The sequence below is a fragment of the Aulonocara stuartgranti genome, assembly GCF_965226115.1.
Source record: "Aulonocara stuartgranti genome assembly, chromosome: 19".
In the NCBI taxonomy this organism is placed as follows: domain Eukaryota; kingdom Metazoa; phylum Chordata; class Actinopteri; order Cichliformes; family Cichlidae; genus Aulonocara; species Aulonocara stuartgranti.
The window spans coordinates 21,417,530-21,443,249 of record NC_138955.1 but is presented as its reverse complement, the minus strand read 5'-3'; the positions used below and the strand labels follow the sequence as shown (position 1 = coordinate 21,443,249).

The window sequence follows — 25,720 nt, the reverse complement described above, 5'->3', positions numbered from 1 at the left end:
GGAAACATCACAACAAAAACACTCCAGTAATTTTTAATATTCGTACAGTCCCCAAATATATGGTAGCGGTGTGCTGCCTCCGAGCCACAGAGCCTCCATCATCATAGTGCGCCTTTGGAGCTGGGGTAATAAAACACGGCAGGAATTTTCCAGCACACCTTTCCTTCCACACCTGTGATTCCTGGTTTTCCAATGAAATAAACAAATGTGTTGCCATTCTTCCTCTGTGGTCACTGCACCCCTCTTTCCCCCATCTTTTTTCCTTTATGGACTTCATTGAACGCTTGTTGAAGTAATGAAGACTTTTGGATACTTGTGAGATTACACCTTTTTGGTTTCTGACTTATAAGCATTTATAAAGATAAACGGCCTCGCTGTAGTGGTTCTTTGAGTTTTAATGTTTTGAGTATAGAAGTTTCTTAACTGAGCAGCAGCCAGACTCCTACCAGACAAAGACACAAACTGATGGAAAAAGAAACTTGGAGAAATTAATTTTATTCATCACTAAATCACAGCTAAGATTTAAATTTCCTCCCACTTTGCGACTTTAACGGGTTTCCTGCTTACAATGGGCCTTTAAAGCTGATTACACACATAACCATGTAAATAAGGAGTGTGTTTATTTTAGTAAAAACAAAGAAATACACCTTTTAGACCCTGAGTCATCTCAAGTCCAGACCCCAGCCACCTCCTCCCACTCATCTGGGGGAGCACCGAGGTGTCTGGGTCCGCCTCAGGGCTCCTCACAGTAGGATGTTTATGAAACGGCCCGCCCAGGAGACGTCCTGGTCTCAGTGTGGAGGAGCAGCGGCTCTGCTCTGAGCTCCGGAACTCCTCACCTGATCTCTAAGGGAGAGGCAGCCGCCCTTCAGAGGAAGCTCCTTTTGCCTGCTTGTGTTCACAGTCTTGTTCCTTTGGTTCCTGCTCGGCTTCTTTCTCCTCCGTGAAGCCCCACCTTACCGTGCAGAGGGGTGTGTGTGTCCCAGTGTTGTCAGGGTGCCTTTGTCCTCTGTTAGGGTCTCACGGGACACCTGGAAACAATGCTTCTGAACTGTGCCTGTACATACATATGAGAATTTAAAATTCATTCAAATGAAGTTTAATGAGGTTTAATGCAGGGGTGTCCAACTCCAGTCCTCAAGAGCTGCTGTCCTGCCATCAAGGATGCATCTGAAAGCTGCAGGACTGGAGGTGGATCCCTGGTTTGATGTGTTTGAAAGCACTCAGCAGGTTCAAAGGAAAGGACGCAGGAAATCAAAGTTCAGTGTCTCTACAGACCTCCAAACCAGGGGTCAGAGGCCAGATATGTAAAGTAATCAGGACTTTCTGTGTTAGCATCCTCAGAGACGCTGTGTTACAGGCAGCTGAAGGCTTTTATTCACATGGTTTATGAGTTTGTAACCATGTTATAGACTCTATATTCAGCTTTAAAGATATTGATGATTAATTATGTGTTCAATGGTTATATTTAGAATTAATATCAGCTCCTCTCCACATGGACGTCTGAACTGTTTGTGTGTTTTCTCTGTGAAAACGTGTGTGTGTGTGTGGTGCGTGTGTGTGGTGCAGGAAGAATGAGAGCATGCATGCACATCTTGCAGAGGTCATTACGGAGACAGATGACAGAAACAGTTGGCTCTAAACGGGGGAGAAATAATTAGCTGTGTGAAAGCGAGGAAGAGATTTGTGCCTTGAATAAGCGAGCCTGTTTCCTGGCAGACGTCAGTGTGAAAACAGTCTGGCACCGAGCGCAGACGCGCTGCAGTCCAAGTCTTGTTTAGCGAGGCTAACGCGCAGCTCGTCGGGAACGGTGACAACGCGTCCCGGTCGATCTGCGGGATTTCTTATTGCATGCCCGAGCGCCGTCCTCCTAAACCTGCTGCAGATTTCAGTCGTGCCGCTCGTTTGTTCAGCGGGCTGTTTGCTTTAAAGGCCGACGGTGAGACGTGTCAGTCCCGATGACATCACAGGACGGTCAGCTGATGCCAGCTTTACCTCCATACCGTGAACATGTTCCAGGACCTCCGGCTACACACACTGGGGGGGGGGGGGGGGGGGGGATCATAACTTCACACATGCAGCAGATCTCCGCGTGACATGAAACAAAACTGCGACCAGATCAGTTTTCACAGTCAGACTAAATCATCACTAAAATCTTGCATGGCTTCATGAATGATCAGCTGATTCTGGTGGAAAGACTGACTGGTGTAACCTTGAGTCGGTGATGGCTGCAGTTTGTGATCCTGCTGGTTTTACTGGTGTGTCGCGCTGCAGGGCTGCGGGCCTTGTTCTAAAGTCTTTGTTTCCTGGGTTTCGGGGGGACCATTGAATCAGGAGCGCGGTGGTCGTCAGCACCGGTTCGCTCGGTTTGCTTTGAACTCCCATGAAAACCATTTTTCCGATTGCCATTTCAGCCCCGACAGCTCGTGCTACACCCGTAAGCCCGCTGCCCTCTCCACCTCCCATTAAGCGTAATGCGGAGTGGAAGTATCTCCACACGCCGAGCCCCTCTCAGATCCCTCAGAGACCAGTCGCTGCGGTGACAGATCGTGGCATTTAAGGCCGCTAACGAGATAAAGCGCCCGAGCTTGGCACCTCTCGCCCGCTCGCTGCTCCTCCTGCTTACTGTCATCAGTGCGGCTAAAGAGCTTTGCTGCAGGAGCCCGTGACGCGGGGTCCACGAGCCAGGCTCGTGCATCCCTCACCCCCCTGTATTTTACCAGCTCCTCCTCCTCTTCCATTGGCACATAATTAAAAGCGCTGGGCCGGCTGCCCGAGCGGCTGAAGGCTGTGAGTCACTCTCCAGGCTAGGAAGAACGGGGGATAAATCACCTGGGGGAGGAGGGCCGGGACTTCTGTCTCCTCTCTCACCTAGGTTCATTAGGGGGGGGGGGGGTAGACCCTATTACCGGGCCCTCCAATTACCCTGTCCCGCCGGCCTGAATTTATTTGTACTGCTCCCCCACCGCCATAAAATTATAACTTTGCCTAATAATTTTTTGCTCGTCGCAGTCCAACTCAAGGTTAATAGCCGCCGAGCTGACTTTGAGGAGGCTGAAGGATGCTGCCACTCCTCCTCCACCTCCTCACACCTCCTGCTTTCATCCTCTTGTTCAGCCTGTAAAAGTAGTGCAGGCGAGGGGAGTGGAAGTGCCGGGAAGGAGTTATTGTCCAGCGCAACCCCATTAACGATCCCCCGAGGTGCCGTAAGTGTCTTTCTTATGGGAGAAACCTCCATTAATTGTCTGATCAAACCTTGAGACCCTCACTTTTTTACTGCGGCGCGGGCCCTGAACCGCATTCAATCGAGGACCCTCTCAGAATAGATTTCCATCTAATGAAAGGAGCGCAGCGAGGAGGAGTTTCCATTAACTTCTCCTGGATAAAACTTTGGCTTGTTTGTTGAACTCGTGCGCTGTAAAACACTCAGCGGTGTTTTCAAGTGCGCTCCACGATTACTCCAGCTCACAGCGAAGGCACTGCGACTCGTGCCGGAGAGCCTCGCTGGGACGCCGAGCCGGCTGCACGCTGGCACAAAAGCTGGTGAAAGGAGGCGGACATTTGAAGGACGTTAAACGCAAGAATTCACTTCTCATTTCACGGTGAAAAGTGCAGGGTCAGCAGCACGTTACCCCCAGAATCAGCTGGTTTCATAGTAACTTTAGCCGCGGCACATTTTACCTTCAAACTATCAGTTGTTACAGAATTACACACGTGGGTCCAAATTTGGTGCTTTTTGATAGTTTTTCCAGCATTTTTGGTCCATTGTAGCTCCATAACAGGAGACGTCCACGTTACGCCTTCGCGGCTGGAAACATAAAGTCTGTTAAAGTTGGAGCCAAATCAGTTTAACATCCACCCTCAGAGATAAAAATCTGCTGTCGCTGATTCGCTCTGGGTCAGAATCATTTTCCTTAAATTCTTTCTGCTGATAAATGGAAAATGAAACAATATTTTCTTATTTGTTAAGACGATTTTAAAGTCTTCATTTCATGTCTGATAAAGTTCGCTCGCCGCCTGTTTAAGTAAAGAGAGTCTGTGAGATGAAGCTTTTGTAAGCAGAGCTCGGAGAAACTTTGTGAAGTTTCCTGAGGAAGATGGGAGAGTTTACAGTTCAGGTGCTGAAGATGGCGTCACAGGCCTCCTGAAACGTCCACAGTGTCCACGGAGAAGGATGAGAGGGATGACACGTGTCATCTCATGTAGCGCTGTGTAAAGAGAGCCAACGCCGCTGAGCCCTCATCGGTTGGCTTTCCTTCCCCGACGTCTCCAGCGTGAATCCAACAGCTCCTCTCACAGTGTCTTAATCGCTGCTTTGAAGGCCAAATCGAGATGAAGATCTTCAGCCGTGTGAAGTTTACGGGGTAAAAAAAGAAAAAACTGAACCAAAGCGACGTCTGCCTTGAAATTACTTTTACTGTCACATTAAAATAAAAGAGGAACTTTCTTCTTCTTCATTCGGAGGAATCAGAGGCGCTTTGAACTGCAGTCGGTGTGAGTGGAGGGAGTTGCACCGGGTGTTTTTCAGCCTCATCCTCAGCACATCTCTGCTTTTCTTTCAGATCCACATCATTGACTTTGATGATGAGAATAACATCATTAATAAGAACGTCCTTCTGCACCAAGCTGGGGAGATATGGCACATCGGCGCCAGTCCTGCAGATAAGGCTGTGCTTACCACCTGCTATAACAAAAGTGAGTCCCACTGTTTCCTTCTGTCTGTGGCTCCATTCGCTGCCTCTTTATGTTCCTCTTTTTTTTCTGTGTGCATATATTACATCCTCCTCTTTTTATTTCCACTTCTTATGTCTAATGACCCTGTGCAGCTGCGCTGTCCTCACAGGCCTAACGTCAGCAGCTGCGTTATATATCAGACTCTGATAGAATCGATACTAATCTGTGAACACGAGGAGCCACGTGAGTCTCGCTGTGGCAGGATGAAGGTCACACAAACGTTTTGTTGATCTTTATTTACAGAGAGTCTGCTCGCACGGGCCCGCCGGTAACCGGTAAAATGAAAGGAGCCGAGCGGGCCTCGGCTCTCGTGACAGGAAATGCTGTTTTATTTAAATGAGTGCAAGTTTCCACTATGACGCACATCTGTAGGAGTCTGGGAGACCGACTGCTGCAGATTCCCGTTTCTCGAAGTAGCAGCTGCTCAGCAGGTCGCAGTTTGTTCGCATTCTCCAGGAACGGCGACGCAGAAACCCCAGATCACCCAATCACAATCTGTCACCACAGGACGCACCATCTAATCTTCATCAATAATCAATAATAAAGATGAATAATGTTTGAGTATTTTATCCATCAACTATATACTGAATGACTCGTTCACTTGCATTTAGTAGAAGCTTATATGAGGAAAACAGCTGATAAACGAAGCATCTTTGGCGTGAATCAGAAAAATCTGTGCTCAGAAAGACAAAAACCTGAAGTAGAAGATGAAGACCGATGTCTCCACAAACCCGACAACAAACAGAAGGAAAGATGTAGCAGACGCCTCAGGCAGCACGACACAGCGGGTAAAACCCACGGACCCAGCTTTAAACTGAAAACTGGAAGGACCAAGATCCCCTTCAATAAAAGGTTGCACGGGCGTTTCCCACCAGCGAACCGTCCCAGTGAGCTGCCGTCGCTCTAAAAGGCTTTTTTACACAGTGAGCGAAAAAACTACACGAAATTCAGAATTTTTCAGATTCAAATTCGTCGTGAGGTGTACGCACACCGAAAGCGAGAATGCGCCGTGAATAAACCGGAGTGGACAAGAATCAGTGACGAGCTGATCCTGATGTTCCTGAATGACAAAAAAGAAGAAATGCAGATTCTGGTTCGTCTTCTCAGGACCGGGCACAGCAGGGAGGAGTCGCTGGTTCAATCCCAGAGTCGTGCATGCTTCAGGATGTCCGCGGGGCAGTCGGGAATCCCTCCAGAGAGCCGACTGACCCGTAGCCATGTGTCTGAGGTCAAACAGGTTGCATGTTTCAGTCCCAGTGAGCGTTTTTGAGCTGTGAGCGCACTTGTTGCCAAATGCAGTGCTCTAATTGGTCAGATTTGAGACACCACATCATCGCTGTGAGTATCAAAAACATTTTTAACACACGAGTTGTGAGCTTTATATTAAGCACTATAATAAATATCACGTGACCCACAGCTAAGAGTGCATGAATCCAGCAGATGTTTTTGTAACACAGCCGTCGCCCCCTGGTGGCCGTTAACTTCCGGACACTACGTCGATCTTTTAGGATGGTTTTTGTTTGTTGCGTGAACCCAGACGTTGCGTCGCTCGCTCGTTGGTGCCCGATGCCCTCTGGTCTCGGTCGCACTTCAAAACGAACGTTTGAGTCTCCCCGAGACGTTCGCCTGGATAAATAAAGGCTTTTAATAAAGCTAGACTGGTGGAGTTTGAGCTCCTCTGGAGGATAGAAGGCGGAGAGGAGACAGCCGTGTCAGGTGGGACTCGGGGCGGATGGCTCTGGGACTGGGTGTAGTCTCCACGCTCCCCCCTCCATCTCCGTGTTTCTGTCAGCTGAGTTCTGCACGCTCGAGTTCACAGGATGACAGCCACGGTGGACGGCCCACCACGCGCCGCTGCCCACACCGACACCGGCGCAACCCAAATATATAGAAACACAACAGGCAGCACACTGCAGCGCATTAATGCAGGGCTTGCACAGAGCCCCGGCGTTTGCTCGGCCACTTAGTCCGAGCGCAGGCTCCTCTAAAACCACTCAGGAAATCTGTGGACTCGTGTCGCCATGCTTTTAATTTGACAAATAGGCCCCACGCCTGCCCACGCGCTGCCAATACGTACACCAAAAAGAAATGAGTCTTTCTCTCCCCGTGCTCTCCACCCGCAAACTTTTAGTCCAATTACCGTATGACTGTACTCTACTCTACATTTACTCCTCTGGTTCCAATTAGCAGCTCCAGCCCTGGCGTGGATGTGCCAAAATAACTCGTTTATTATGTGGATTAGGAAGAGAGTATAGTCACATTAGTGCCTGTACATCTCACGCACACACTAACAAAGCTTATCCTTATGCTCCAGTCACTGGTTTAACCTGCTTAAGAAGCCACCGGGGATCGTTAACGGTTTCATTTATTAAGCAGTGATTCAGCTTGAAACTGGGTGACAATGAGGAAAAATAGAAATTCAAAAAACAAACATTAGCAGCGCTTAGAGGTGGACTACTTTATCCACCTGGAATGTACTCTATGCACTATGTTTTTCATGCAACACTTTTTATTTCCAGAGTTTAATCAAAGTTGAAAGTTTGGCAAAATGTCTCAAAATATCCTGATTTAGATATCGGGGACTCGGACCACTGTCCCCACAGTATCAGTAAAACAAGAGCACCCTCCTCCCTAACACTGTGTGTGTGTGTGTGTGTGTGTGTGTGTGTGTGTGTGTGTGCAGCTAGCGACAGCAGGGTGGTGTCCTGCGCGGCCGTGTGGCGGATGCCCTCTGACTGGGAGACAGGAAACCACGAGTCACCTGACGAATCCGCCCACAACCCCCAAACCCTGGAGCTGCTCTGTCACCTAGACGACAGCACCCACGGCAACGCTGCCTGGTAGGTGTTGCCGGGGAACCGCTCAGAGTCGTGGCACAAATGATGCAAGAGCTCCTTTGATCCGCAGTAATGTGTTCGACTGCTTATTAGAAGACGGGGTGTTAATAATAGACTCCAGGACGACCTGCAGCTCACAGAGAGTCAAATAAACGACAAAAAACAGATTTCAAAACTCCTTTAAAGCTTTTCTCTCAATTCAAAATATCTTCAGCAAACTTTACTATCAAACGACACACTTGTGAGCAAAACTCTGCACGGAGCACAACGCAGGCTTTCTAATGAAGGAGGAGGCTGACTTTGAAACAGAGCGGCTGCAGGCCGCTGTCAGGCCTAAGATCAACTAGGCCCCTAACCCAGCAGGAATGTGAGTGTAGAGCTGCAGGTTCAAGTCTCTCCGGGTGTTTGCACTGTCATAAATAATGTGATCATTTATGTGTCTTCATTTGATGCTCCCAAAGCTTTATTAGATATCACATATTTGAGAGCGAGGCAGGAAGTCGTCATAATTACACTGTAACAAAGAGTCAGCCTTGGATTTTGTAGCTTTTGCCTTTCTGCAGATACTTGACATGAAGTTGAGGCTCAATAAAGCTAACACTGGTATGTTAGCACCAAGGTGCAACCTCTGCAGCTGAGCAGAGAAGCTCCAAAAGCTGCAGTTCCTCTAACGTGTGTGTCCTCCCGCCTGTTAGAAAGTCCTTAATTACAGATTAAAATGCTGTGTGTGTGTGTGTGTGTGTGTGTGTGTGTGGCAGAAAGAATTTCGAATGGCCGCCTGAGCGGCGCCCTATGAGTCCCGGTCCATTTCATTTCACTCTGGTTGTAGTCACGGCCCGATCCTTTTGTCTTACTGTCAGAGCTCCTCGCCATAACTCAGAGCCCCACGAGAGCCAAAATCAATGCCCCCCACCCCCCCGCCTTTACTCCACTCTTCATTGTCCGCCTCATGATTGCGATCATTTTTAGAGGCACCAATCAGTTAGTGTGATGCATACTGCAGGTGTCTGCGAGGGAGAGATAAAGATGGAGGAGGTGAAGAAAACAGAAAGATGGAGGGTAGCTCAAGAAAGGAGACGAGACCGAGGAGATTGAATTTGTGCAGTTCTGTGTGTGAGTGTGAGTCTGTGTGTGTGAGTGTGTGTGTGTGTGTGTGTGTCAGAGGGCAGGTCAAGCAAGGCTGCTGGGTAGAGATTGATGTCTCTGAGCTCCACCATCTTAACACACCGAGAGCTGTAACCCTCACAAGGGCACCAAACTGTGTGTGTGTGTGTTGTGGAGTCTGGATTCAATGCTGTGAAGCCTGTAGCCTATGCTGTGCACTATTGGCTTCTCTAGATGGATGGCTTTGGTCTGTTGCCCACCTCCTCCATCTCTCTGCTACACACACACACACACACACACACACACACACACACACACACACACACACCCCTTATCTAGTGTGGACTGTCATTCTGCACTGGTCAAGAGGGGACCAGTATTTCCAGTATTTTTAAGAAACAAAATGTAAAAAGGAAAATTTATTTTAGATCAAAAAAATACAAAATAACTGCAAATACAAAAACCCCCAAAACAAAAGCAACCCCGGCCCATGTTTACCCATCAGTCTTCCACAGATTGTGTTACAGCGCCACCTGCCTGTAGTCCTCATGTGATGTGAAGCTGTCACAAAGCTTGGTGGAAAGCTCTCCTTCCTTGCAGGCTCCATGTAGCTGCTAGCCTGCAAGGACAGAAGGAAGGTTGCTGCTGCTGCTAGCACTGCTGTTGTTAGCCACAGTGTGCCATGCAATGTGACATCTTGTATGTGCGTGGTGTTGTTCATTGCATCAGCGATGTGTAACAGCAGAACCTGCAGGAGTGCTCGTTTTGACCCCGTCCTGCTAACAGCAGCAGGGATTGCAAAGACGTCATTTCTTCAACAAGTTGTTTTTAACTTTTTTGTCATTTTAAGGACATTTTGACAAAACGAGCATGTGGGATTAATTTTGGCTCTTTATTAGTTTTATAAATGATGTGGATCATTTTGTCACAGACGACAAAGGTCAGATCACATTAGCTGAAACCATCTGATGGCCCACTGCTCCTCCATCGCTCACGCACTCCCCACTCTGCCACGGTGAGCCTCTGCTTGTGTTGGTACATAGACTGTAGTCAACAGCAGTTACGGATTGGCTATATATAAATGATATACATCAGTAAATAATATATATCTTTATGACCATTTAAAATATCGCTATAGAAAATTACACATTGCTGTAATTTCTGCCCTCTGGACAAATAAAGAGCTTCTGACAGTGATTTAGATAAAAACTGATTGCAGCTTGTGGCAGGATTGTTCTCTGTGGATCATCCATGAGATATGTTTGATAAGTCATTTACAGCAGTTTAAATACAGGAAGTCACTGTTAGCCACGCCCTGTACAGCCCCACAGTAATTATTAATCTTTTCTCTAACTGTATATTTAGTCATCAATCACAGCTGTGCCTGATTTACTAAAATGAATTTGTTAAAAATCATTTAATCTCATTTAAAGCAGGACCAACACAGGACTGGAAGAATGTCCTCACTGTCGGTCCTGTGTCTGTGGATTTGTAATGACACAGCAGTCCACGGTTAGATAGCAACGCAAGTACACACACACACACACACACACACACACACACACACACACACACACACACACAGTGATAATGCTGGCAGCTTGCACCACCCATGCATGTTTGTGTGTGTAAGAAGACAAAGAGTAAAGAGATCTGAGTTCTTATGAGGCTTTTGTCTGTTTTGTGTGTTTGTTCACCTGCTTGTGTGTCCACTGTAGCGTGTCCGCATCCTTCATGTGTGCGTTTTCCGGTTGCCGGCAAGTCCCTCCACTCTCAGCAACAATAACACTTTTTTCTTCCCCAAATCCCCTCATTGTTTGGGTGGGCAAACATTCGAGCCTCTGCCCGTCGTGAAGCGTGCTCTGAATGGAAATATCGGCAAAGCACACCCAAAAAAATAAAAATAACGGGACTAAACAAACCTCGGGAAAAATCATGTTGTGTTTTTTTTCCCCCCTCTTCCTGCACTTGGTTTCGATTGGGAGCCTTGCCAGATGAGTGCATCGATTCCCGTGGAGCCATTTGAGCCAATCACGGCCCTAGGAGGGAGCGGTAAAGCGCAAAAGGCAGCGAGGTTGATTTTCTAAAGTGGGGTGTGACAGGAGGGGGTAGGAGGTGTTTATGGGGTGATTGTGTGTGTTTGTGCGCACACACACGGATGCAGCCATGTGTGTTATTGTTGTGTGGTCGTTTGTAAGGCCCGATGGGCTCTGCTCTCTGTCTGCGTCCCAGCCCCGTCATGCAAAGAGTCTTTGTGAGCCTTATTTTCACTGTGAGCGTCGCCTCGTCTCAATCAATTGGACCCCCGACGTGGGCTGTCATGTGGACTATCAGCCGTGTATGTGTGTGTGCGTGTGTGTGTGTGTGTGCAGGCGCTGGGCTGAAGCTTGTAGCTCTGCTGCTTTTTTCCCGTCTGTGACGGCAGCTGCTGCACAAAGAAATAATCTGTCTGCGGCTGAGCTCGCAGTTACCTTAAATGGTAATTCCAGTTTATTGTGAACCCCACCTCCACCTGTATCATTACAGGTGGAGGTGGGGTTTGGCTGTTTTCCACAGGGTGGTTTATGGGACTCCTGCACGGTCGGCACTGCAAAGCAGACTGAAACCTCTGGGGCTGAAAACTGAAGCTTTCTAGCATCCAGGACACAAAGACACACAGGAAACAGTCCACAGGTGGAAGATGTTAAAATCAAGCGGTGTCCTGACCCAGAGGGTCTAAACATAAGGCCCAGGGACCGTCAAAGGGTCCAATCCAGCCGATTGAAAGGCAAAAAGGACGTAAATTTGAGGCTGTTTTCACCAGTTTTACAGCCTGAATAGAAAAAAATCACCTGTTGCTGACATACAGCCAAATAAACGTTAAATAACAGAACAGTTTAGGTTTTTCATTGTGGAGGTTTCTATTTATTTTATTTTTTTCATTCGGGATTCTACTGTGAAGGAAAAGCAGGACTGAAAACGTCTTCTTTTAAGTTCCAGGGTAACGTGTGTCTGTAAGTCTGAGCTGTGCTGACGGCGTTCTGACTGCTTTACACTAAACAAAGGAAACAGGTTTGAGCCTGCGTCATGGTAATAGCATGTAAATATCCAGATTCTTGACTCTTTTCAGTTTGGGTGGAGGTTGTAGCTTAGATCGTCCCACTGGTGATGTCAGGAAGTGAAGTGGTGGAGATGCAGATGTGGCGAGTTTGTACGTAGCAACACTGCATTTGTCCGTCCGTCCTGCAGCTCCAGATGCTCTGTTTGTCCCTGTGTTCATGCCCAAGAAGGACCAGGGAGTATTTGTGTTGGCTTCTCTGTAACGGGGGATTAAACTCATATGGATGCAAAGCACAGCAGAGTGGGCGAGCAGAGAGAGAGTGCATGGCTCGACGTGGATATATGGGGCTGTAAAAGCTCTCCCAGCATACATTCCAGTACACAGCGTGCCAGCTTGTTGCAGAGCTCAAGGTCAAACGCACATAACTTGGAGTGTTTCATAAGAGAGAGAGATGGAGGGAGGCGAACTGTCTGCCTCTCAGTATTGCATGAATTAATTGATCCTACAGGGAACGATGGGCTGTGAATCCCAAAGCGGAGTGTGTTTTAATTGGTCCTGTGGTGTGCTGAAGTGTGTGTTTAGGAAGGAAGGAGCGGTGGTATCGAACATGCTGCAGTCGCTATCGACAAGGTCTATGTGGAGCCCTCAGTGTGTGTGTGTGTGTACTTGTTTTGCTACATTAAGGGGACAGAGTGTTCACAGGGCTTTTGTGGGGACTTGCCTTTCTTTTGGGGACACAAAGCATCAATCGATTGATCAGATGTTACCTTTGATTGTTAGTTTGGCTTCCAACAGTTACAGTTGGGTTCACGAGTTTTTGGATTATGCTAGCTTGAGTAGGGGTTTGCTTAAGTCTACCCTTGAGTTAATCTTATCCGGTCGTTAAGTGATGACGTGACGAATCCTACTTCTGGGCCTAAAGTAGTCTGCGTTTAATATGGCTTTTGTGTTGTTAACATGTTTAATGTTTTGTATTTTCTTCTATTTGATCTCAAAAAGCTCCTAAAACAGTCAGTGATCACTGTTGACCTCCCTCGGCTTTTATTACCGCTAATCATTTATTTAAGCTCAGTTTTTAAAACCTTAGGATGTAACTACAGCCCAGCCCATGCAACAGTATATGAATGACTAACCTCGTATTGTGGATGGATTATCTCAGTTGTTCTCCTGGCTGAAGTTTGGTCCTTTTACAGCATCCTGCCATGCGATTACATTTGTTCCTGACCACCGAGAACACTCACGTTAACTTTTATCGAGTGGAAAAAAGTTATCTTGTTTATATTATGCTAACATAGCTGTGCCGCTAGCGGTCACGTAGCACATCATTATATACCAGCTAGCCTAACTTCAGTAACCCTACAAACGTCACTGCTGTTTAGTTTCCTGTCTTCATTTATGCTGGAAGTGATAACAGAGCTGTACGTTTGAATTTGTTTCCCAAACCCCGCAATCAGGACATGCTATATTGTATTTAGATAGAAGCTAGCGAGCTAACTCCCTGCTAACTTCTAACTCCGTTAAATGTCATAAATTCCGTTTTCATGGATGCCTGGATGTTAAACTCAATTGTTACACCTGGTAGAGCAGAACGCTGATCATTTTATTAAAGATGAAAGACTTTAGACAGTTTTTCAACTCGTTTGATATATGGACCTGCAGCAGAGTTTAGGCCCAGACATGGCTAGTGACTAGAGATGGCACGATACCACTTTTTTATGTCCGATACCGATTCCGATATCATAAATTTGGATATCTGCCGATACCGATATGAATCCGATATAGTGTGTTTTAATCAACAAAACTGTTTTTTAAAATATCTTGCTGCATTTTGTATAAGTTCATACTCAAGTTTAAAACAACAACTACACTAAAGCTATTCTGTTATACCTGTATGCAAAAAAAAATATTTCATAGTTCAGCAATACTGATCAATCTAATAAACTTAGACCTACACCATCCTCCCTATTCTGGTATTTTAAAGAGTACTTAGCGTAAATATTAAGCAACCTAACTAATAGGGTTCCAACTCCCAGCAACAACAAAAATAAATAAATAAAAAATAGGGAACCACCCCTCACGCTCCACCTCATGATGCTTAACCCTTTAAGACCTACCATAGAACCAAGTCCGCCAGAGCTTATATCATATTTTTACATGCTGTGGAACCATTTTTGGGAGCATTTCAAGTTGCTATACATCAATACAACCATTATAGCCCAGATTTTAATAATATGTATTCATTAAGTGCATAGTAATTACATAAATTGCAAAAAAGTGCAATAAACTACAAAAAAATTGAAAATCGTTTTTGCTTTTTTAACATATATTTGTAGTTAGAGAAATTTAAGAGGCTAATCCCGCAAAAATATAAATACAAAAAAGTTGCACAAAATAGTTTCCCACCACAGGAAATTTATTTTGAGTGTCTTCATAGTTTTATTTTTGAAATACACCAATTTTTATACACTGCAGGAAAAACGAAAATAAATATTATACTGCAAATTTGCAAAAAAGCAGCATATGCATCAAAATAAACTATTTCCAGCAGTGCAATATGAGTCCTAAGCATCCCAGAAACGACACAGAAAGTCATAAAGTCAAAGATAACTTTTAAAAAGACGAGTATAGGCCCTGAGGCCCTGATAGTAAAAAAGACTACATTTCCGCGAAAATGACGTCACTTCCGGTTTCGGGCAGGTAATGGCGGAAATGCAAAAGTTCGCGCTGACGTCTATTCCAACGTAGGAAGTGTTATGACCAGCTGATTGGATCGGTAAAGCGTGTTTCTGGAATATTATGTTTTTGTTCCTGCAAGCGCTTTTTATGCAGATTTTGCAAAGCTTTATGTGGAAGGAAACCGTGACCTAGGACAAGCTGATGGCATAAGATGTAAGTACAACTCCTCCGGTTTCATATGCAAAAAAAATTTTTGCGCTAGCTTACGTGGTTGCAGTGCTACCGGGATTTAAAAATAGTTACGCAAAACAGAGCGTGCCCGCTCCGATCGGCTGTAAAGGGTTAATCGACGTAATCAACCTTAATTTGATGCAGTGTGGAAAAAAATGCACAGAAATCAATTATTTTTCAAGAAATATTAAATAGATTCAACATCTTTCTTCAACAAAATTGCAGACTGCACAGATGGTACCTTCCCAAAGGAAAAAGTACTATAGCTTACTAGGGTATATATATATTAGACTTAATAGTCACTATATACAGTAATTGACTTCTATTCATTTTACATCAAATTAAAACTTTGGGTGTCAGATAATTATTTATTAAAAGCTAGACATTTTAAATGAGAATAAGAAAGAAAAGTATGTCTTTGTGCCCCCTTTTCCTTGTTAATGCCCTATCGGCCCCCCTGGCTAAACTTTGCTAGATCCGCCCCTGCACAGTTACCAGCCGTCAGCTACGTAGAAAAAGATCCTCGAGTAGAAAGTAATATTAAATACATTCTAACAACAGCTGATCAAGCTTAAACGTGGTTTCCTCTTTCTGGTGCAAAGTGGGCCAAAAGCAAACAAGAGACACGGACTCGCGACAGAAAAGCCGATCAGCTGATCATTAAGCAGTTTCATGATTGAAGTAGCAGCAAGAAGAGGCAGTCGCTCCATATATCGTTTGTTAAGCTTAATGCAGGAATGCTTTACAAACATTCAGAGATGGACTTACACACTTGCTTTACTTCTCTCGGGATAACTTTGTCAGAGATGAAATGCCGGGTTGCTAGCGAAGCTCCAAATGCTATCCAGACCACCGACAGGTCCCGCATGCCACAGCCGCTCTATCACGTGATGCATACTGCTCCGACATGCTAACGTTCTGAGGTGAGTTACGGCGTGTTGCAAGTTTTGTGAGGTGCTTTCGTGATATTTAATGGATCGGATTACATTTTTTATTTTTCTCCGATATCCGATCCAGTAATTTAGGTCAGTATCGGACCGATACCGATACGTAATATCGGATCGGTCCATCTCTATTAGTGACGTCAGACTTAACGACCGGATAGTGAATTCAGTTTTACGTTTTGGTTTTTTTTAGATTGAGATTAAACATACTAAAGAACTTGGTTGGGAGGATTATTCATGTGGAAAGATTACTTGGTGTGATACGTGCTGCTGGTATTTACTACCTCAGTGCATATTCTCTGTTTCTAAACAGTGGACGGACAGTGAAGTGTTATCAGTGAAGATTAAGAATAATCCAGGATGAGCATCATGTGATGAGCTGTTGCACCGTGGATGGATGCAGATATATTCGTGCTCTGCTGTCCTGTAAGATGCAGTGTTTCCAGATTATGGCCCATCTTTGTTTTCACTTGTAGTTTGTTGCGATCTGCTCAGCCTACCGTTTAGCGATGCAGTTTGTTTATGGCTACATTTAGTTGTCCGGCCTTTGAAGGTGGCCTGCTGCACAGGTTCTTCACCGAGTGTGAGAAATGCATTAAGGGAGATTTAGAAAACCATCTTCCCTTTCAGGCTGCAGGGTCTGACTGTGAGTCAGTGTGAAGTGCTCCTAAATGACAAAACGAAGGCTGCGTGCTGTGAGTGCGTCCATGACTCGCTGCTCCTCAGGAGGGCAGTAAAAGCCGCCCTCAGCAGCTGTGATTTCACAGCCCTTATAAACTCCCCTCCCTCCTTCCGTCGCTGCTCCACCTTTTCTAATAGCACTGTGCGTATTTGAAGCCTGGATTAAGCCCAAAAGCAAACTTTAACTTCCCCTCCTTTCCCCTGTCATTTCTTTTATCTCCCCTGAACACTCTCACCTCCTCTCTCTCCTTTTCAAATGCTGGCATTGTTGCTGCCGCTGACAGATGAGTCCAAGGAAATGAAGTTGTCTAATTGATGAACTCCTTAAATAAATGGCATCATTTAGTAAAGCTCTAATCGCAGCGGTTCTCTAGCCGTGACAGACATCCAGATCTTCAGCCAGACCACGTCTGCACCGCGCTGCTGACATTTTACATCCTCTAACCCAGATTAGACGCAGCTGAAAAGTCACACTAAATCAAAACCCTAACGAGCATATAGCAGCTTTTCCCGGCCAAGGTTGTATTTAGCTTATTGCCAGGTCTCTGACTGCACTGACACATTGCTTTTAGAGCTGGCAGGACTCGGGTTAAAAGCAGAGCTTTCTCGCTCGGGCTGTCGTCTTTCTTTGACCACGCGGTCGCTTTCTGTCTCGATTTAGCTGCTAAACCATCCAAACTAAGAGGAGGGAACAAAAGCAAACAAGTATCCAGGGAATGATGAACAACAGTTAGTGTGGTGTGCAAGGTCTCTCCAGAATACAGAGTTTAAGTAGAGCGCAGAGGAGAGGCTCGCCTAAAGAAGCTGCAGCAAAAGGTCGATACTCTGCAGACGGGCGTGCGCAGGAGGAATCAAAGCGTGCAGTAAACGCTCTACTGTACTTTACTGCTGCAGAGTAGACTGACAGAACTGGGTCCTCTGTGCTCACCGGGCTGAGCTTATGTGCTTTTGTCACTCTCGTGGCTGTTGTGCAGAAAGCTGCTAATGTGACTAAGAGCACTCACAGAGCAGCGTTTAAAGTGCACTAATGGGCTTTTTTCTCCTTTTTATGAGTGTGATCAGAAAGTCCTGATGCTGATTTGATCAGATCACCTACTCGTGCACCTCTGGACTGGTCTCGGCACTGCTGCCATCTTTAACTTGTCCCGATGGTCCCTGCACTTGTCGGCGTGGGGATCCACAGTAACGCCCTGAGACACCGGAGGGACGTTCAGAGGAGATGGATCTGAAGTTCAGCGCGTGCCTTCTCATAGCGGTTCAAAGCACCGTGAGCACTCAGGAGGCCTTATGGACGCGCAAACACAAACTTTGTGTGCCGTGTGAGTGATGTCAGAGTAGCAGCCGTGCTTCAGAGGGGCCAGAGGGGCGTGGCACGATGAGAGCGTCCAAACTTAAATTGTGGGAGGAGTTTCACCTGTACGAGTTTAAACATGGCCAGGGTTTCTAATAATGAGATGAGCGTATGCTCAGCAATCAAACACACACTGCGTGATGTCACCGTGAGGGTACGGCTGGCATACCGGGACAGCCAATCAGAAGAGAGTTGTCTTTAAAGAAGGAGCTAAGGCTGCTTGTTTCAGAGGGGCTGTGCTGAGGATCAGTGTGAGATACAGAAGGATTATTATGACCTGTGGATCATGCAAAGCTGCTGTAGGAGAGCACGTGATACCTTGTCACGATCTATTTAGGCTAATCATGCTGGAAGCAGAGTGCACCAAAGGTTTTACCTGACTGAAGCTGTGCTGGAGGCGTTCATGTTTCATGAGCACCTGAGAGTCCGGAGAGGCAGGAATACCACAGTCGTCATAGTGCCACCTGCTGGGAACAGCTGGTTTATGAGTTCACCCTAAATTGTGTTAAAGCGTGACTACAGCCTCGCTCCAGCTTTATTTAAAAATCTGCCTCCAGCATCCGGCTCCGGTTGTTTGTACCCGACAGGCGGATTAAAGGATTTGGCATTTTTTAAAGGTATTATTTTTCTTTTGTTTCTGTTTGGTGTGTTTGGTTTTTCTGTAAATGGGTAGGTCAATACCAGTTTGGCGCTCCGGTGAGTATTGGTGGCAGCAGAACAGCGTGTGTGGATTTGGCTCAAAATAAACTACAGCGAGCTTATGTTAACAAAGGAGCGTGTAGCCCAGTGCAACAGAATGACTCACTGATGGGTTTTCAATAGTTTAGACAACAACAGGGCTCCATGGCACGGAGGAGTGAGGCGTATCGCAGCTCTGCTACACAGAAAATCACCGCTGATGGTTCTGCTCTGCTCCTCAAAACTCCTGACACCATTAAACGCAGATTCAAAGAACCTGAAGTTGGTTTTGTTTGCTGGAAGTACAAGCAACCACTGTGATGTCATCCACACCAACAATAGCATGTTTGAGGTTTCACTGCCAGAGATACGTGCTAATATGAGCTGACACTTCATGGATGGTACAGGTAAACTCACAGCAGCCGCATTATTGATCCGAATGGTCAGATGGTGACAAAGATAAGAAGAAGAGAAACACGTGATGGACACAGGAAGTAAACAGACTGGTGTGCACAGAGGGTCAGTTAGCAATCGAGACATAGGTGGGAAGAATAAAGGTGAGTCAGGCTGTCGGGGGAAAAGAAGAAAGAACTCAAACACAAATGACTAACTGTAAGTAAAAAGGAGGGCAGCATAAAACAAAAGTCCAACCAACATCCAATGGCAACCGACAGCTGCCTGTGTCGCCGTGCAGCTGTCAGTCAAAGAGGCCACGCCGCTAATAATGCAAGATTTAAGCCTTAAACAGCTGTTGTGAAAGAGGAAATGATCTAAGAGTCCAAAGAGTTTGTGCATCAGGCTGTAAACATGTTTGTTTCTGCTCTAAAGTTTTAACATGAGTCTGTGGGGACCGACCCCCTGCTGCCCCTGCTGGACACTAGAGGGACTGCAGGTTTCGAGGTCAATCCTTATTATTTTAACTGATTTCTTATAAATTTTTTTACTACAAATGATTTTGAAACACATTCATCTTCTTTAAACATGCAGAACACAGCTGTGTGACCATCGCTGCGGATGTCACAGACCCCGCCCCCTGTGTGTCTGCAGCATGTTTGCGCTCGATTTGACTGTGGCCCTGTGCTTCTGTGTTTGTGTGTCTTTTGTGTATGTACAGCGTGCTGTGGGAGCCCATGGGGGACGGCAAGCGCATGATTTCATTGGCTGATAACCATGCGCTGCTCTGGGACCTGCAGGAGAGCTCCACACAGGCCACGGTGAGGAAACTGTAAACCAGAGGCACGCACGCCGTATCGCACAATAGCTAACTCATTATTTGATAACTGCCATATCGTCCTGGTGTTATCAGACGCACACATCCTCCCTGTGTGCGACAACAGCACAGCGTCCACTATTCATCCTGCCACACACACACACACACACACACACACACACACACACACACACACACACACACACACGTGCACTGTGGCTGCTTTAATATTATTCTGGTCAAGCTGCTCCTGCTGTGACAGTAATAGTCTTGTTTAATACGTACGAGGGAAATCGCTCCATCTCCTTTCACAGTTCACTGAAGTAGAGCTGCTGCAGTTATACATTAAGTTTCACTTACAGGCGCTGCAGTACACAACCTGATGTATGTGTGAGGAACATTACACACCACGCGTGAAGCCCAGCGTCTCTCGAAGCGCGCGCGGACGCCGCTCTGCTGCTTCAGTAAGACCGACTTTCGTTAATGACGCTTTAGTTAGTCGTTGTTTTGTGTTAACAGACGATGAAATCAGAATTGTTGCATAAACTTTATCCCCTCGTTTATTCATTTACCCACCGCGGTCGCGGTTCAAGCGCCTGTTTTCCTGTAACGTCCTGCAGCTCTGAAACCTTCATAAGAGAATCCACTCAGCGTGGACGTGAAACTGAGGATCAGGACTTCTCCACAGCCAGTAATCCAAACCAGGCAGCAGCAGATTAGTGACCGGCCTCGTGCTCTGGGTGGATCATCTCACACCTTCTCCTGGATCCATTTTTGGCGTCTTCTTCCTGCCCTGTGATGGCGTCTGTCTCTGCACTGTGATGCACTGCAGTGACCGTTAGATCGTGCAAGTTAGAGGTTAGAGGCCTGCACAGGCCGGTCTGCGGTCTCATATACAGTTTACTCAGATATTTATTCCATGCCTCAGATAATCCATCATTCTGACACTTAGAACTTTGACCTGAAGTCCGTGAACTCATCAGAGAAGCGTTTACAGTGAGGAGAGCCTGCAGAGGTGGACGAGCTGCCGATGCTCACAGTCAGACTGGCTATATTGGAGAAAACATGATGAAGGAAGACCTCAGAGAAGATTCACGGATGTAGTGAAGCACGAGGGGCAGAGTTAAGAGCTCTGTGAAGGAGAGAAGTCCTGGACTCTTCTGGTTCTACCAGTGCAAACTGGGAGAACCCACTTCAGACCAGGATCCCCTGTTACGCTGCAGACGCCTCACACTCGAGACTTTCACTGCAGTAAAAATAAAGCGTCAAGTGTGTGGCTGAATCGTGCGTGGACCTTCCTAATGCAGGGTGAAGAGGCTCTTCACTGTAAGCTCTCAGTCTTCCAACCTGCCAGCTTTGCCCTCAAAAGGCCCATTATGTGTTTAAAGCCTGGAAATAATGGCGTGCGTCGGGCGCGCGCGGAAGAAGTAATAGAGCGGCGGCGTGGGTCGGCCCCGGCTTTCATGAGTGTGTTGTTCCATCCGGAGCGATGATTCTAGATGAGTCATTAGTGATTCATGCACTCGTTTAGTGATTCACATAAAGGCCAACCAGGTCACACACACCTGTACGTGTTTTTGTGTGTGTGTGTGTGTGTGTGTGTGTGTGTGTGTGTGTGTGTGTGTGTGTGTGTGGGGTGTAGCTCAGGTGGCAGAGAAGATCAGCCACTAACCAGAAGGTCGGTGGTTCTGCTCCAGTCTGCATGCCAAACATCCTTGGGCAAGATACTAACCCCATGTTGCTCTCCGATGCATCCATCGGAGTGTGAATGTGTATGAATGTTAGATACTCAGCACTTAAAGCACACAAGAAGTGCTTGTGGGATGAATGGGTGTGATTGGCTGCAGCTGCAGCGTCCATCTCCAGGGCCTGATTCGGTGAATGAATTAGTTGTATAAAGTTTGGTGCTCAGAGTAGAAAAGCGCTATATAAGAACCAGTCCATTTACCATCAGGTTAGAAATGCTTCAAATCATCCTCACCGATTACCGATGGCCTCCACAGACACGTCGCAGGAGGACACGTCGCAGGAGGACCTGCAGACTCCTGCAGGATGCTGTCCCGGGGGGAAGTTCGTATCTGCAGGCTACCTCAGTTTCCCAGGTCTGGAGGTCAAGACCAGCTCAAGTCAATGTTTAATGCTCTATAAGTGGAAGATGCTCCCTGTACATCAAAAATGAAGGGCGGCACATATTCCACACGTTCAGCGTAGAGTTTGCATCTTTGTGTTTCACAGACAGGAAGTTTCAACAGTCGGAAAACACGGAACACCACGACCTAGAGGGAGGACACGGCAGAGGGCAAGGAGACAACTGAGGTGTTCATAAGATGATGATGATGAGAGGCAGACGGGAGGATACAGAGCAGGAACAAGGAAGTAATCTCAAAGCACAAGAGACCAAAGACTATCAAAATAAAACAGGAAGTTAACTACACATACATTTACAACCCGACACAACTAAACGGAGGAGGAAGGGAACACTAAAGGGAACACTAAAGGAAACTAATCCACCTAAAGTCACCTGGAACTGAAGTAGAGACACAATAATCAAATATGGAACCAGCGATCGGGAAAGAAGCCCGATGAGGAGAGAGGGATTCCTTCGGTGCCTGTCTGTCACATGGTGGCGTGTTCATCTCCAGCATGTCCAGCTGCAGCGTCCATGTCTGTCTCCAGGGCCTGTGCTAGATTACTGTGTGTGTGTGTGTGTGTGTGTGTGTGTGTGTGTGTGTGTGTGTGTGTGTGTGTGTGTGTGTGTGTGTGGCGCTCATCAATTAGCCCAGCTGGTGGGACTGAGTGAAAACATCTTGGCTGACTCACACACACCTTGTCCTGCACATCTGCTCCACAAACGCACACTAATGCTCTCTCGGCGTGCAGAGGAGGCACGGCTGCGCGCCGCTTTGACAGATAGCTCTGCATTAGTGCCGCTTGCGTCCTAAATGAATGCGTCCCCCAGTGTTGTGTGTGCTGCCTTGTTAGGGCCCCTAATTTGGTTAGTGTGCTAATAAAGCTGGGAACCTGGGATGCACGGCGCCCCGGCTGTGCTGCTGGACGGGTTTCCAGAGTCTTGAGTTGGGGAGCGCGTCTGCTCTTTGAAGAGCTCAGAGTCTGTCTGCACATTTGGGAGAGGAATCACTTCGCAGGAAGAAGGAGACTTTATTTCATGCTTGTTTAAAGAGCGCTGGCAACACGTCCTCCGACGCTACGTTGTTGTGAAAGCCAAGCGCTAAAAAAGCTACGTGGAACGCTGTGTTTGTGCTGCTGGAGCCTTTCGGAGCGTTTGTGGTGACGTCATCTGACCAGTAATATGGCTGCTGTGAGGTCACTGTACTAACAGACCCTCCCAGAGGCTGTGCTCCAGTTTGAGTGATTTTATGTGGATCTTATTGATTAGCAGGTGTCTGTGTGATACAGCTGGATATACACCCATCACTTTATCAGCACATCCCACAGATGCTCCACTGGAGACCAAGTCAACGCCTGAAACTATTCCTGAAACATTTCTGCTTTATGGCAGAGTGTCATCAGGGAGCACCGTGTCCGTGTGCGGGCGTACATGGTCTGCAGGAACGCTTAGGTATTTGCTACATGTCAAACATCCACATGGACGGAAGGAGTTTCCCAGGAGAACATCAACCAAAGCATCACACTGCCCCCGTCCGCTCGCCTTCTTCCCATAATGCATCCTGGTGACAGGTGTTCTCCAGGTAAGTGTGTCCTGACACCTGTCCATCAGAACCAGCATGAACCTTTTCAGCTCGTCTGCACATGCGCCAGCCTCGGCTCCCCGCGGCCGTGACTCGCCGCCGTTCTTTCCTTGGACCTTTGGACCGTCTTTGATGGATGCTGAGCCCTGCCGACCGGGAACGCCCACACAGCCAAATCCTCACGACACCTCACGTTGCTTCAGACATAAACTCTGAGGACAAAATGTTCGCCTGCTCTGTGACGGGTCCCGCCCACTGACAGGTGAGGCGATGATCAGTGTTGTCGGTCAAAATGCTAACGTTGAGCACCTACAGCATGACGTCACTGTAGGCGTGTCTGTTTTATCTGCAGTCTGTTTCCGGTGCCTCTGACATAAGGCGAGTGATGTCACGATGGCGGTGTCCAGCTTTTCCTTTTTGAGGCTGAGGATTTGGCGTGGACACGGCTGCGGCATGGACACGGCTGCGGCGTGGAAACTCTGGTTACAAATAATGCGTAAATGATATTTTTCATAGACTGAGAAGCCGAGGTTTATGAGTGGACATTCATGAAATAGTCGTGGAAATATTTTTCAAGGCCGCGGAGGAAGCCGTGCTCCTCTCCTCTTTGTTCTCTTCCTCCCCTCCTCCTCAGCTCCTGTCTTTAGATTTCCTCCCTTTCTTCTCCCCTTCTGCCTACTTTGGTCTCCTTCCTTCAAACCTCCCCGCTCAGCCGGCCTTCCTCGCTCTGCCTCCCTCTGTTTGTCCTCTCTAGCTGAAATAATGAGAGTGTACCGCGGCGCTGTGCGGTGACGGGCCGATCGATGATCCTTGCTCCAACAGGCAGGTGTGGTGGAGGGGGTGAGGATAAAACCTGCAGATAGAGCAGAGAAAAATGAAGCGGTGCAGAGCTGCTGTTTGAATTGTTGGATGCATCGCAGTTTAAAGGAAAGATAATCATTTCCAAAGCGGCCCGCTGAATTAATTGGATTCCATTTTTAAAGTAGCCGATGAAGTGATACGCTTTATAATTCAGAGTCCTTGAAGTATTTTGACTTTGATTCATTTCACCTTCATTGTTGCTGTGTGAAGTATGTGCAGCAGGTTTGATAAATATACGTCGCCGGCTGCAGTTTAACCTGCCGCCTTTCAGCTGAGCTCCTCTCCGCTGACATTTTGTCACTTTAATGTGTTTGTGTTAAAAACCAAAGACGGTGCAATCAATTGCAGTCTTTAAAGCCCTTTGATTTGGCTTTCAGCTATCAGTCTTAAATTTTACACTGATGGGTGAGCTGCGCTATCGAGAGCAGCATTCGAGCTAATCAGCGTTACTCTGCTCATCGCCGCAGCTTTGCCTGAGCTTTGGCGTGCTCTCGTCATGCCGGTGACGGTTTCTGGACGTTCAGATTCAAACCAAGCGTGTTCAGTGTTGTTGTAAGCAGAACAAACCACTGTGCGAAGATGAGGAACGCGTCTTCTGGCTGTTTTCTTCTATGATGAAAATATCCTCAAATCAAACTTGAAGTTTTGCAAATACAGAAACTCTGCGAGACTCTCGGGCTCGACCCTCTAATCCCTGCTCGACTGTGTTAATAAAAGTACTTGAGACATCCAGACAATGGATTAATCTTCTTTAAACATCTGGACAGATCTGCTCAAATCACCCTGGCTCTGCACCAGCGCTATAAGACAGCTGTGGACTTGGTACCTGTTCCATATTAAGGTTGGGCGATATACAGTGGGGCAAAAAAGTATTTAGTCAGCCACCGATTGTGCAAGTTCCCCCACTTAAAATGATGACAGAGGTCAGTAATTTGCACCAGAGGTACACTTCAACTGTGAGAGACAGAATGTGAAAAAAAATCCATGAATCCACATGGTAGGATTTGTAAAGAATTTATTCGTAAATTAGGGTGGAAAATAAGTATTTGGTCAATAACAAAAATACAACTCAATACTTTGTAACATAACCTTTGTTGGCAATAACAGAGGTCAAACGTTTACTATAGGTCTTTACCAGGTTTGCACACACAGTAGCTGGTATTTTGGCCCATTCCTCCATGCAGATCTTCTCGAGAGCAGTGATGTTTTGGGGCTGTCGCCGAGCAACACGGACTTTCAACTCCCGCCACTGATGGTGACCTTTGTTACTTTGGTCCCAGCTCTCTGCAGGTCATTCACCAGGTCCCCCCGTGTGGTTCTGGGATCTTTGCTCACCGTTCTCATGATCATTTTGACCCCACGGGATGAGATCTTGCGTGGAGCCCCAGATCGAGGGAGATTATCAGTGGTCTTGTATGTCTTCCATTTTCTGATGATTGCTCCCACAGTTGATTTTTTCGCACCAAGCTGCTTGCCTATTGTAGATTCACTCTTCCCAGTCTGGTGCAGGTCTACAATACTTTTCCTGGTGTCCTTCGAAAGCTCTTTGGTCTTGGCCATGGCGGAGTTTGGAGTCTGACTGTTTGAGGCTGTGGACAGGTGTCTTTTATACAGATGATGAGTTCAAACAGGTGCCATTCATACAGGTAACGAGTGGGGGACA

At 46.8% G+C, this 25,720-nt stretch overlaps 1 protein-coding gene across 2 annotated transcripts in view; it reads left to right on the top strand.

Moving 5' to 3' along the window:
- eipr1 (EARP complex and GARP complex interacting protein 1) overlaps positions 1 to 25,720 on the top strand; it is a 50,420-nt gene that overhangs the window by 436 nt on the left and 24,264 nt on the right. For both annotated transcript variants that reach the window (XM_082516808.1, XM_082516807.1), the window contains exons 3-5: positions 4,563 to 4,695; positions 7,418 to 7,574; positions 19,391 to 19,490. In XM_082516808.1, the coding sequence (XP_082372934.1) occupies positions 4,563 to 4,695; positions 7,418 to 7,574; positions 19,391 to 19,490 (390 nt within the window). The remainder of the gene's footprint in view (positions 1 to 4,562; positions 4,696 to 7,417; positions 7,575 to 19,390; positions 19,491 to 25,720) is intronic.